The sequence below is a fragment of the Strix uralensis genome, chromosome 4 (genome assembly GCF_047716275.1).
Source record: "Strix uralensis isolate ZFMK-TIS-50842 chromosome 4, bStrUra1, whole genome shotgun sequence".
Lineage (NCBI taxonomy): Eukaryota > Metazoa > Chordata > Aves > Strigiformes > Strigidae > Strix > Strix uralensis.
In genome coordinates, this window is record NC_133975.1 from 47159391 (window position 1) to 47172374 (window position 12984).

Sequence of the window (12984 nt, forward strand, 5' to 3'; positions counted from 1 at the left end):
AATATGCTTTCAAATTTGACATGTAGGATGTAAAGTCCAGAGTTTCCCTTGAAAGGAGAAAATCAGTACCTCTTGAGATCTGATTATATTTCTATATTTCTCCATTTACAATTTTGTACCAAATTAAATTCAAGAGTTGACAGGTGGCTTTTGGAACAAGAAACTTGAGGTGAGCTACACTGCAATTTACTGGGAGGCTTCTCTCCAAGAACTGACATCATATTAACATTGCAGTTAATTTACAGTTATGATGAACAAATCATGCTGACTATCCAGCAGAATGTCTGGAATATTAGGATCAATTGCAATAAAGATCTTAGAAGATCACACAGGAAAAACAAATATTCAGTCTCTTAGTTATTTAAAATTTAACTGCATTGAGAATTTTTGCAGCACTTTGTAATTAGCATGATATGACTACAAAATTATAACTGACCCAGTGATGTTTCTGGAAGAAATAATTACACAAAAGTTGTTAGACTAATAACGTTACACTTTTATCGCTGCATGTAATAGTAGGAAAATTTTATTCAGAGAAAACTGACCCTTATCTAGGACAAAAGTTTGCTCATTCAGCCCTCTGAGTAGATGGCTGAATCTACTGAGAGGCTGAGAGAACTTTAAAAAAGAAAATGTAAAGTGCTTATGTGTAAATTATGAAATTTAAATAATTAGGGAACAGATTAAGGATTTTTTTTTCTCTAAAGCTACTCAGAGAGTTATTTTGAAAAAAACCCATCCGTAGATGATTACTGTCAACATTACTTGCCTTCTGTCCAAATTTGTAAAGTACATTTGTTATGATTTAACTTTTCATGTTTTTGCAATTTGTCACATGTCAGAATTTGTTCATCTAAACAAACATGCACTTTAAGATAATAAAACACATGTGGACTCAGTGAAAAAGCTACATCACAAATACTGTTGTTTTGTTATTTTTGGTTTATATTAGTCAACTGTTGCTTTTATCTACTGCTGCTAGTTTTAATTTTGTTTTGTTTATCATTAAGCGTCATTGTCAAAGTAGAGATTCCAAAATGCTTATTTCCATGAATATGTACTTGGGAATATGTACTTGGCACTTTTATTATGCCATTGGCCTTCAAAAGTCTTTGCCTAGACATTGACAGCAATGTTGCAGCAGTAATGTATTTGATATAAGAAATACTCTTTACTTGTTTTGGGAACAATTTCCATGTCAACACTGCCATAGCATTAGGTGAGCATAATTTGTGATTATGCGTAGTGTTTATCCTTTCTGCTCATGTTTAATAAAGCAATGAAGTAAACAAAAGTTCTAGCCTCCCATCTATAAACATCAAGTAGCTACAGAATCAAATATTACAGCTGTAAATAAACAGGAAAAGGTCTTCCGTGAAAAATTAGGCTGAAGCCATTACCTTTGAAATCAAACGTCTCAGTAGGACAAAACACTATCAAACTCACTCTGCTTTGCCAACTTAAGCTTTAAGCAGGCTTGGGCACAGAAGGATGCTGGAATTGCTATATTTTTTTTTTCCCCCACACATTCTGAATTTTGCTAACAGGTACAAAAATAATTCAAAGTGAAATGTGATACAGGCTAAACTGTTTAACAATGCACTCAAACTTTTCAAGAACATGATGCTTCAGAAAGTTTGAGCATGGGGCAGAACAGCAGAGAAAAATTTGCTGCCATACACAAGCCTGAAAAAAGAAAGTCCTCAAAACCATAAGCTTTTATGACAAATTATGAAACTTTAAATCATTCTTATTTAAAAATACCATATTCATGACAAATTTGCAGAGACACCCACTTCTACTTGATGGATTATGTTTTCAAGTTCAAAAGGTAAGATTGTATTTTCCATGCACATTTAAAGTTATCTAGTCATAGTTCAAAAAGACCCCCCCACCACTTCAGGCATGATCAACTGCTTGTCTCTTCCTCTCATTGCAGTTTACTACATTGCCTTAGGCTCTTCCCAATCAGGATATCACACACAGTATTTTACTGGTTTTAGAAACCCAACTAGGTGACAGAGGCATGTGAGTTTTCAAAGATGAGTGACTTTACTCTACTGTAACATATCGGATACAATTCACCCCTTTCCAGAAGTGGAAGAAATGCTGAAGCTGAGCTGACCAGCAGGATGTCCACACCCTGTGGTTAAGCACTAACACAGCAGTCTGAGACTTAGAGTCTGTTCCCAATTCTGCCTATGATTCTAATTCCAGGTCATTTCACTTCTCTGGACCATAGTTGTATGTTTATTATTTGGACATGGATATTACAGTGGAAGTGAAAGACGAAGTAGATTTGAAGAAGGCACCATGAAGCCAATCTTTGGTGTGGGGTTGGATGTAGACAGCAATTACAGCACATCTGAAAACACATCTCTCAGTGAGGATTTGGTTTAGTTTGAAATATTTATAATCATGTTTTGCTGTTACCAGGCATGCAGTGCATGAAACAGGACTAATATTGCAAATCATCTCAAAGATTACAATAAATATCTCTATAGGAATGAGGACTTTAGTCATTAAAAAAGGAAAGGGACAGAATTGCTACAAGATAGTTGAACTAGTTTCAGTATTTTCAGAGGCTCCTGTCATGTTGGTCTCTTTTGCACTGATGCCTTTTACTTGTTTCAAGGGCATTTAAAGACTTTTACAAAGCGACTATCTTGGAAGATCTATGTGTGCTTTTTAAGCTAGTTGCTTCTCTGCTCATTTCATTCACTGATGTTACTTAAAAGTGCTATTTCAGTAACTGCAATTGCTGTTAATATTCAGCACGCTTAGTGGCTTGTATTGAACAGCTGTACTTTGGATTCTCTTGTTTAGAATACCTGGGTTTTTTTGGAAAAGCAATATTATAGTTTTCAGAAAAAGTGTGGGTTTTTTCCTTTTCTTCTTCATTAGTATTGTCCTTTCTATCACAGAAAGAAATACTGTCCATGACAGCTTTTTTTTTGTGTTTCCTTATAATACTGGTCTGTACATAATATTTTTCTGTAGGCTTAAGATAGTGCTTTATCATTACTGAAGAAATCATTAGTAAAACAGTTGCTTTACTTATCTGTGTTTGAGATAGATGCATTAAAAAAAAAAATTCTGAATTCCTTTGAGGTTCTAAACTGATTTTTTTCACTCCCCACACTTGTTGGGTTGAATGTTGTAGACTAGCCACCTCAAAGCTCTTATGCAAATTTATGCAAGATCTAAGTGTGTAAGAATTTAAAAGTTGAGCTACTTAGAGTACCTTATGAATATTAAAATTTCCAATGGTATGGCATGAAATAAATACTACACTGGAACAATTTAATTTTGAATTGCTTTTCTGTAACCAGAAACAATGACTTCAACTGAAAACTAGTTGTATATTTAACAAATGGGTAAAAGGAACCAGATATAACTGCTAGCATAAGTCAGGCATACTAAAACAGTCTTGGGAAACTGCAGCCAAAAAGAATAGCTGGGTAGTTTCTTTGTTTGGGAGCTAATCAATGAGGCTTTCTTTCTTGGATTTCAAGCAAGATGGATGGTCAGAAAACAGTTATCCCACAAAGATCCTCACTCTTACTACAGTGTAGGGGCATTGCAGAAAATCTCATCAAGACATTCCATGTTCTCATGCAAGGAAGTGACTCTTCTTTTGTTTGAACAACAAAATTTGACTGCAGCAGCAGTTTTTGAGAAAACATTACTACTGAATATGACCTTAATGCGTTATACATGGCATGCATTTCTAAATGAGAATATGGGGTCAAGATACAAGAAAAACACTACTAGTGTAGTTTTGCCAGTAAATCAATACAACGGCTCTTCATCTTTTGTATGTTAGGTTTTCAGAGACTGAGGCTAGCTCATTCTTGAATTACTATACCCAGATGAGGATTCAATATCACAGCTGAATTGTCTTGCAGGCTATACTGTCTTGTACATCCCATTATGAAACTGTGCAATATCCTAATTGCCATTTGATCAAGCTGTACACTTTCAGCAAGTCTTTGTAAGACAGACTTCCTGGTACTATACAGAAATGATAAACCAACTGTTTATAGTGCTTGGACTTCTTAAATGTAAGAGGGCACCACTGTCAGCAATTTCTGCCACTGTAGGCAAGATAATTAGAGAAGGGTGGAACAAGAGGCAATTTTATTTGGGATTTTGCTTACTGGAAATGGAAAGTATGTTTCTGGCATTAGCAAATGACTAGAAAAAGCTGCAGGTCCATTCAATGGGATTAGAATTAAAAATGACTTTCACATGGATTAATATGCTGAAATTCAATAGGTATAAGAAAAAGATACTACAAATATGTACAAAAATCAGCTTCACAGATATACAATGAGAACAACTATTTACAAAACCTCACTGACTTTGTTGAGAATGCTTGTGAAAAATACCTTTACCATATTTTTTAAAAATTTCTTTCAGAAAATTTATTTTGTTATACATAATTTAGAAGACTCACTTAATATTTTAACACACCCCCCACTGTTCTGATGGCAGTGTGCCTGGCTGGGACAGGCAAACAGCTCACCTGCTTGGCTCTGGTGAGCTGGAGGCAACGTGTGAGGCCAGGCACCATGCATCTGGCTGCCCTCCATGGCTACAGGCAAGCTACTAAGGAATAGGAAGTCTAGTTTCCCTATCTGCTATGGATCAGCAGTTCTGGAGAGTAGCTCTGAAAGTATCCAGGCTGTTAGTAAGCTGACAATACCAGTAAATAAAGTGTGCTAGGGCACACTTTTCTCTCCCTGCAGTCATAGCTCACAACCAAATGACTAAGCTCTCCTCTCACAAAGTATAAGGAGACCTTTCCCAGAGTGTTCCAGGTCTGTGCCACCCTCTGAGCCGTGTCCAAGCACTGCTTGAGAGATGCTGCTCAGCACAGACTAAAGCTGTGCCAGGGCATCTTCACAAATAAGCATGGTAGATGCAGTGCAAAGCCCGTGCCCTGGCCCTACTAAGTTTGCAGCAGGTGTAAAGCCTACAAACCAAGTCAAGTTCGCGGCTACATGTGGTGGGGCCAGGAGTGACAAGGATCACAACAGCAGGCAGCAGTGACCTGAGTATGTGTATTCCCTGAGATTTTGACATTTCCAAACCCCAAAGCCTGGTAGCAGTGAAGCTTGCACAGCACACTCATGCAGTCACGGTTTTTCTCCCAAATTAGGACATAAACAATATCTGAAAAATCTTGAAATTCTTCTTAATTATGTTTCCCACCCAGCTTTAAAAGTCACATTAAGCTTTATATAAACTCTGTTAGTGTATACATCTACCTCTCCTCAGCAGAGATCTTTGCTAGATCACATATGTCCATTTGTACACATCAAAATGACACATGTAAGCAAGTTCAAAGCAGGGATAAAATTGGATGAAGTGATACCTTACAGAAACTAAAACATGGTGCATCCTTCTTTCCTAACAAATGGCTTATTGGGTGGCTTTATTAACTAAACCAAAGATCTGCTGTATTCTCTGCAAAACATTTAACATTTTTATTCCTAACACACAACAATTCTCTATTTAGTGTGAACACTGCATGGGTTTCAATAACTGCAGGTGCTAGACACAAAAAGAGTCTCAACCACGTACCACAGTTGTCTTCGTCAGCCTGATTCCCGCAGTCATCCTCACCATTACAGTGAAGTTGCTGGGGCAAACACTTGGTGATATTGCCACATGGAAAGTAGCCCAGGGGGCACCGGATACCAACTCCAGAAACATGATCTTCCAAAGTGTCACGGATGACTAAACAGAAATAGAAAGAATAGGCTTAGTTTAAAATGTGCTCTTACTGTTTAAAGATCTTTGAGATTATGCTTTTATACTCATTTGCATTTCAATGTGAATATCAAGCGATAAATACATATTAGTTCATTGAACATGCAATTACAATAGTATATTCAATACTTGTTAACTTGGCAAAAACCATTTATATCATCAACTAATTAAAATTTGCTTTGATATAAAGCAACCAGGTGATTCCTCCCCACACATCCTAGTAATAAGATGGCAATGCTAGTCATAGAAGACAAATGACCTAAGGCCACTATTTAAAAGGATTGTTTCACTCTGCACTAGAAATTAATTTATTAGAGCAATATACCAGATAAGATATGCAGATATGGGTTACATTAATTTGTGCTGAAAATTTAGAGTCAGATAGATAAGTCCTTTTATACAAAGTCAGCATTATATGTTTTTAAATGTATTCTAATTTTAAAACATTCACTAGATGTAAACTGATCAAGGATGAAAGAACAAGAAAAGTAAGATCAAATCTGTGATGCGGTTTTGCTGAAGAATGAGTGAGACGACATAAAGGTGTCATTATGAATCCTTTCAAAGAGTTGTCAACCTGGTCCAGAAAATTTGGAGATGTTGTTCAGAATCTACCAGTCTGAAGTTTAGATACACAGATGCTGTTCTGCTAAAACCATGCTTTATAGGAAGCAATTTCACAGAATATAGGGACTTCATTCAAGCAGTGCTGAGGGGAAAGGTAGAGGGATCTGATGAGGGCCAGCCAGGACAGCTGGAGGAACCTACCTGTCCTCTATTCCTCAGTTCTCTGCACTACAGCAGCTCTGATTACCCACATTTGCAGACGCATGATGTCTTACCAGTCCCTCCAGTGCACCTGAGGGACAAATTCTACCACCACCACTTTTTCCAGAGTAAGCGCAACCGATCTACTGCTTTTCTAATGAATTGCAGGGTGCCAACTCAGATTTCTTGTCATACGAGATCCATGTCTTCTCAGGAACATACTATGGAGAGGGTTTCAAATTACTCCGGAATTAAATTTGTTCACTCTCCAATATATCAGACATGGAGAAAATTATCACCAGCACAGAATGTTACCTAGTGCTCTTTGCACTCCCAAAGCTTCAGTAAATCTACCTAGCGAAGCACCATTTTGCAAGGGCCTGCTAATTTCATTTTTGAATATCACTTCCTCATTATAGCTAGCATTTGACTTAGTGAATGCTATCACAAAAAAAAGATAAAAATTCCAATACAAATTATATTTTGTTTCATTGCTTAGAGCACTTGAAATACTCTATACAAACTTCATTAACTGTGATGTGATGTTTGTTCAGATAGTAAATTGCTACTTTGGAAACATGCAACTATTTTTCCAAGCTGTTTTCATAGACAAAGGATAAACCTTCTATGCAACTTTTTCAGATTAACAAAAAATATGTTATTACGCAACATCTGATTTTTGTGCTAAATTTTCTCCTGACTAAGGGAATCACTGGAAATTGAATCAAGTGCTTCAGCTTCATAAGAAATCTCTTCTGGAAGAACTTTCACATACTAAACACTTGACGGTGCTTACAACTGTGGAAAACTGAAATGTAGGAGCAGTATCTGAAGGAAATTGAGATAATGTTATTCCCCTATGTACTGAATTATCTTTGCTGTCAGAAGTGCTCTGCATAGAAAGTCATATATTCCAACTAACAATCACTGTATGATTTTGAAAAGTTGATTTGCTTTTATCCACAAATGTAAAACCTATGCAATTGCTCAGAGAGAATTTTCCCTTAGTTCTTTACCTCTCTTATGTATAGGTACCAAAAATAAGGCTATATTCTAATCCCAGGGTGAATTCACACTTGCGTATTGTTCATAAACCTCTCTGTTGTTCTGTGCTTGTATTCAGAACATTATCTTTACCCTGTTCCACCCAAAAACAAGTAGCAAAAAAATCTTACACAGACATAGTGAAAGAGAATACGTGTAGTACTTGGTGTCTAAAGTGTCATGCTGTGAAAAGATAGACATCACAGACAACTGAGGCTCCCTTCAGTGCAGTTGTCTGTCACAATCTGAGTAACTACCAAGACACCTGGTAAAAGACAACAATATGGAAAAACTAAACACCGATAAACAAACCCCCACAAAACAACCCCTTATATTTTGTCAAGCCTTTTATCCTACACACTGAAGATATATTCAGACTGAGCTGAACTTTATGCTTAAAGGGGCTGATCTCTATGCAGTTTAAATTTCAAATGGTAGCATTTATCTTCTCACAGTACCATTCAATGGATTTTCATAACATTTTCTAGAAATTGCTATTAATTAGTCAAATAATATTAATCCCTGAACGGATTAATGAATTTACTGTCACAGTTTAGAAATCATTCTTTGTGAAAGAGTACATAATCCCTCACTGTGTTTAATGTTTTGAATTCTCTGTAAATTTATAGCCTTGATGATATCTATTCTGAATCTGCATTACTCATTCTGTGCTATGTCAGATTACTCTGGCATGTAAATACCTGCCTGGGAAAGAAGATAACAAGGCATCCACACTTAACAACTTCATTCTAGTTGAATCATTGAAAGCACTGTTCTTTGTCCATTGACTTGTTAACTTCACTTTGTTTATGCAAAAAAAGACAGAAGTTTGGACCCTGCAGATTGCAGGAGATTTATGAATGGAAAACCCTCCAATCCTCTGAGGAAGTATTTGACAAAGCTGACAAAGGTAGGCAGGAGATAAGACAGTAAAATCCATTGTAAAATGCTAGATAATATTCAAGCAATTCTTTTTTGGATTAAGGAAATAAAACCAGTGTCTTTTATGTGAGGAAAATAGATAAAGATAGCACTGCAACAACAGCAACAAAAAACTATGCTTCTTATTTTGCAAGTATAAACTTTACTGACACTGGAGTTTATCATGCCAAGATAATGACCTATTATGCTATCTTTGTGATGCAGTATTAAAGGTGTTGACTTTTCTACTTGTTATTGATTTTCCACTATGAAAAAATTGAACCACTTTTCTAGCATCTTGTTTCATTGTCCATTTTTTTAAGCATATAAACCTCCTGATAGGATAGCTCTAAAAAATATTGATTAATGATTATTTTATCACATCATGTTGCTGGCTGTTTCATGTTCCTGTTAAATTAAGAAAAATGTTATTTTTTACTCCTTTTATTAATCCATAAGTTATGTCTCTGTTCCATATAGGTATTGGGCTTCAAAGGTACCTCTATGTTTTATAGGTTCTCATTCACATCTCATCCAGGATCTCAGCTTTTCTTTTTACCACCAAACTAGTATTGTAAAAGCATGAGAGCCTCTATAACACAAAAGAAGTCCCATCAGTAAACTATATGAACAATCAACTTGAACCCTAATATGGCTTGATTAGTATAAATTATTTGTATTTTGTAATGAGTAAATTTGGGACAACATTGTTACCTTACACAGTCGACAGAAAAAAAATCTGATGCTCTTCAGAGATATGGCAAACATAGACTGATAGATAAAGGAAGACTAAAAATTTTTCAACTGTGTATAAAGAATTTAGCTATAAAGGTATAAACTAGAGAAAAAGTGTAACTCAGGACAGATTTGTTTATGTCTTAGTTATGAAGATGAAAAGTATAAATCTGTGACAGACTTGATTATGTCAGAAGGTTTGCTTTTATAGATAATCCAAGTCAAAAAATCACTGTATACCTCACACAGAAAATGATCTCCTGCCTTCTGGTGACAGAGATAATTTCACACATTTCAGCTATAATGCACCAGCAAAATTTTTTATGTCATAATGATCAGAGTAAATATTAAAATATTTGCAATGTTTCTAGAAAAAATAGAAAAGAAATAGATGAACTGGTATCAGTACAAATGGCAAAACCACAAACAAGCATCTTTCTGACAAGACATTTGTTGTCTCGATATAGAATAACATTCTATCCAGTAGGGCGTGTTTGTGATTCTACAAATTAAATATTTCTGAATATCAGGTACTTAGGATCCCCCTCCATCCTCCAAGTCTTCTCAGACTTTCAGAAAGAAAACAATTCATGTCATATACCTTTTAAGCTTGTTTAGACCTGCTGCTTCGAGGCAGTTATTGCTAAGGCAGACATCTGTGATCTTTCCTCTAGCTTGAAGAAAATGGATAACTCTTTTCCTGATAGTCTTTAAAATATAAGACTAATTTACCATTGCTTTCCTTTTTTAAAGGAATAAGTAAGAGTTGGGTTCTTATCTAGTATGAGATGGTAGGCTCTGTCCTCTGTTGCATGGATGCAGAATCCCTGGGGAAAGAACACGACAGCCCCTCTTTAATGTCATAAAATGAAATCAAAAGAGGGAACGCATTTGGGAAAGCCAAGAACAAGATATTCCCAGGAGAACACGGTTTTCCTTCCAACTAAATCGATTAATGAAGTTCACTGGTTTTGTGCATTCTTTGAAAAATGGTACAAAATTTTGAAAAGAGAGATCACATTACAAGTGCTGTTTGAGAAACCAAATAAGGGATATGTGCACTAGAACATGAATTTAACACAGTTACTTGTAGCTTCCATTAAACAAGTGAATATGACTCCATAATGGGAACAACACTGGGCTGATTAGACTGAGTCATAAGCAATTAAACTAATCAAAGCAGCATTAGTCATTGCTTCGTACTTGCTAGTCATGCCAGTTTCAACTGCATTTCATACAAGTTCACATAAGGGCATATCATAATATGAGGAAAATATCTTTGTATTTTCAAAAATTTGAATCTCACGAAGACCCATTGTCATGAGTCCAAAATGACTCTCAAATTCCATCAACCAAATAAGCTGAGATGTTTTTCTTCACTTGGAGTAAGTTATCAGTTTAAAAGTACTGGGGCTGAGGAAATCCAACTGTTTTTAAAAAGGAGTCCTTAGATGACAAGGACCAAGGAATGATGACGGTACTGAAGAATCTGCCCTGAATGATGGAAGATTATTTTATTTACAAATTATTATTATTATTTCACAAATTATTATAAATTTTTACAAATTATTATTTTATAATGATGTAAGATTATTTTATTTACAAAACCCCAAGTTTTTCAAAGAGACCAATGCAAATTTAGCAAATGGCGGCTTTTACCATCCTCCCATAACTTACTGTAGTTGCTGTACTTCTAGACACAGTGGGAAATGGGCTAGAGCAAGGGAAGACTGAAAGTCATTTGAAATGGTTCTTTTGAAACAGAATGTTTTCTTCAACTAAAACAGAAAAGAGTCAACAAAGGAGACATTGAAGTTGAAATTAATTTTGCCCGTCACTTTTGTGCTAGCCTGAATATCTCAAGATGACAGTTGATTAAAAAAATTCCTCTTCTACTGAAGGGCATGTGAACTGTCTTCAAAAAACCTTTAGCGTAATATAGAGGAGGAGACCTCATAGGCCTGTAACCTTTATTTTCAAAGATAAATCATCAGAACAAGGTTCTAAAACAAGATTATAACTATTAATTAATGACTGACAAGGAATAGTAGTGACAAGTAGTTGACCAACTCTGATCAGAAGCATTTGAATCACCAAGTGACAGAAAAAAAAAAAAAAAAAGAAGATATGACATCTTAAAAAGATCTTGTTTTTTTTTAAAAAATACTTTGTGGTCTGAATTTGTCCACTAAAATAACATCTAGAAGCAAGTGATATTTAGTCTTACATTAGTCTTACATTAATTTTCCTGGTTTTTTTCTGAATTATTCAGTTTCTTCCTACTAAACAAGGGAATTTTGGAGCAATTTATGATAGAGACTAGGATGAAGTTAGTACAGTGTATTTCAGGATAGAAATACAAAGTTAACTTTTTGCATGTTTTTATTTAACTTATTACAGCTTTATCAGTAGGAATACTTTTTTTTTTTTTTTCCAGCACGTAATTTTATAAAGACTCTCCTAAACCAGGTACTTCTTTTAGGAAAAACTTTCTAGTGATTTCTGTGAATATGTAATGGTAATACCATACTACTCAAATTATTTTTATTAACATTTAAAAACTGTCCATAAGTGACATATTGAAAATAGATTTTAGTTTCATACAAGAATAAAAAACAGTTTATGCACTTGAACTTTAATGCTGTTAATGTACACATTTGGAGTAACCCCTTGGGCAAAACTTGTAGACCAAAATAGACCTTGCTCGAGTGGCAATAGATACTTCAGCATTAATCCTTGAGGCAAAGCATCAGTGGCTTAAAAGATTTAAACATCTGTACGGGGTCCCCACAGGAGTATAATTAAACTGTTATCACTACAGCGTCTTTTCTGTAATTTGCTTCTCTCTTCCTTTGTTAATTGTTCAGCCCTGATGTCTATAGCATTTTCTAAATATCTGTATAGCATATGCATCATGTTTGTAATTTTAGATTTTATTGGGTGCAAGGGACACAGTGGCATTTATTCAGAATGCCAAATGGCTGCAACAACTTCATTTCTAAAACACTAGCAATTTTTTATATTTTGTCTGTTGCTTTTGCAACCAGAATTACATTTTCAGTTTTATTGCATTACATTTTTCTTTAGTAGACCATATTAGATGTCATTCTAGGCATATGTAGTACTTGAATTACGTACATAAGTTTATGACTGACTACATAAAATGTTTGCCTGTGGAAAGGATTTTAGCACAAAAGATGCATATATTGTGACTGTCTATATTGCATGCCATTCTGGTCATTATCTTGGACTTTAATTTCATATAGTACCTTTACGTCTTGCTGTGGGTTTCACAACGCTTTCATTTCAGAAGCGTTTTTCAAAACAGAAAATCTGTACTATCTTTTTGAAAATATAGACTCCAATCTCATAACAGCATTACTGAAGTTCATTATCAGTTATGCCACAGATAACTCAGTCTAATTAATCCAGCTATGGTGCTGGAAGTCCCTCTTTGTATAACTGCCAGATAAATCTACTCAAGGGCCAGAAACTGCCAGTAGAACAATTCAAACTGGTCATGTGGCACCTTGCCAGAGGATTTGGCTCTTATACCTTTTATTAATTTGTCTTTTTGTTCTGCTTACACAGAACTTAGAATAAAAAGATTCTGATGCACAGAAAGAGCTGAAAGAGATAATATTGCTTGAAAAAGCCCCAATATGTAGTATAATGAATTTTATCCATAAACTCAAATTTTGTAGGGCATTCCCAGAATATGAGGGTTCAGCACAAAGA

At 35.2% G+C, this 12984-nt stretch overlaps 1 protein-coding gene across 1 annotated transcript in view; it reads right to left on the reverse strand.

Annotated features, from left to right (window-relative positions):
- RXFP1 (relaxin family peptide receptor 1) overlaps positions 1-12984 on the reverse strand; it is a 99727-nt gene that overhangs the window by 24713 nt on the left and 62030 nt on the right. The window contains exons 2-3 of the mRNA XM_074864937.1: positions 6862-6987; positions 5590-5745 (exon numbers count right to left, since the gene is read on the reverse strand). Of these exons, the coding sequence (XP_074721038.1) occupies positions 5590-5745; positions 6862-6987 (282 nt within the window). The remainder of the gene's footprint in view (positions 1-5589; positions 5746-6861; positions 6988-12984) is intronic.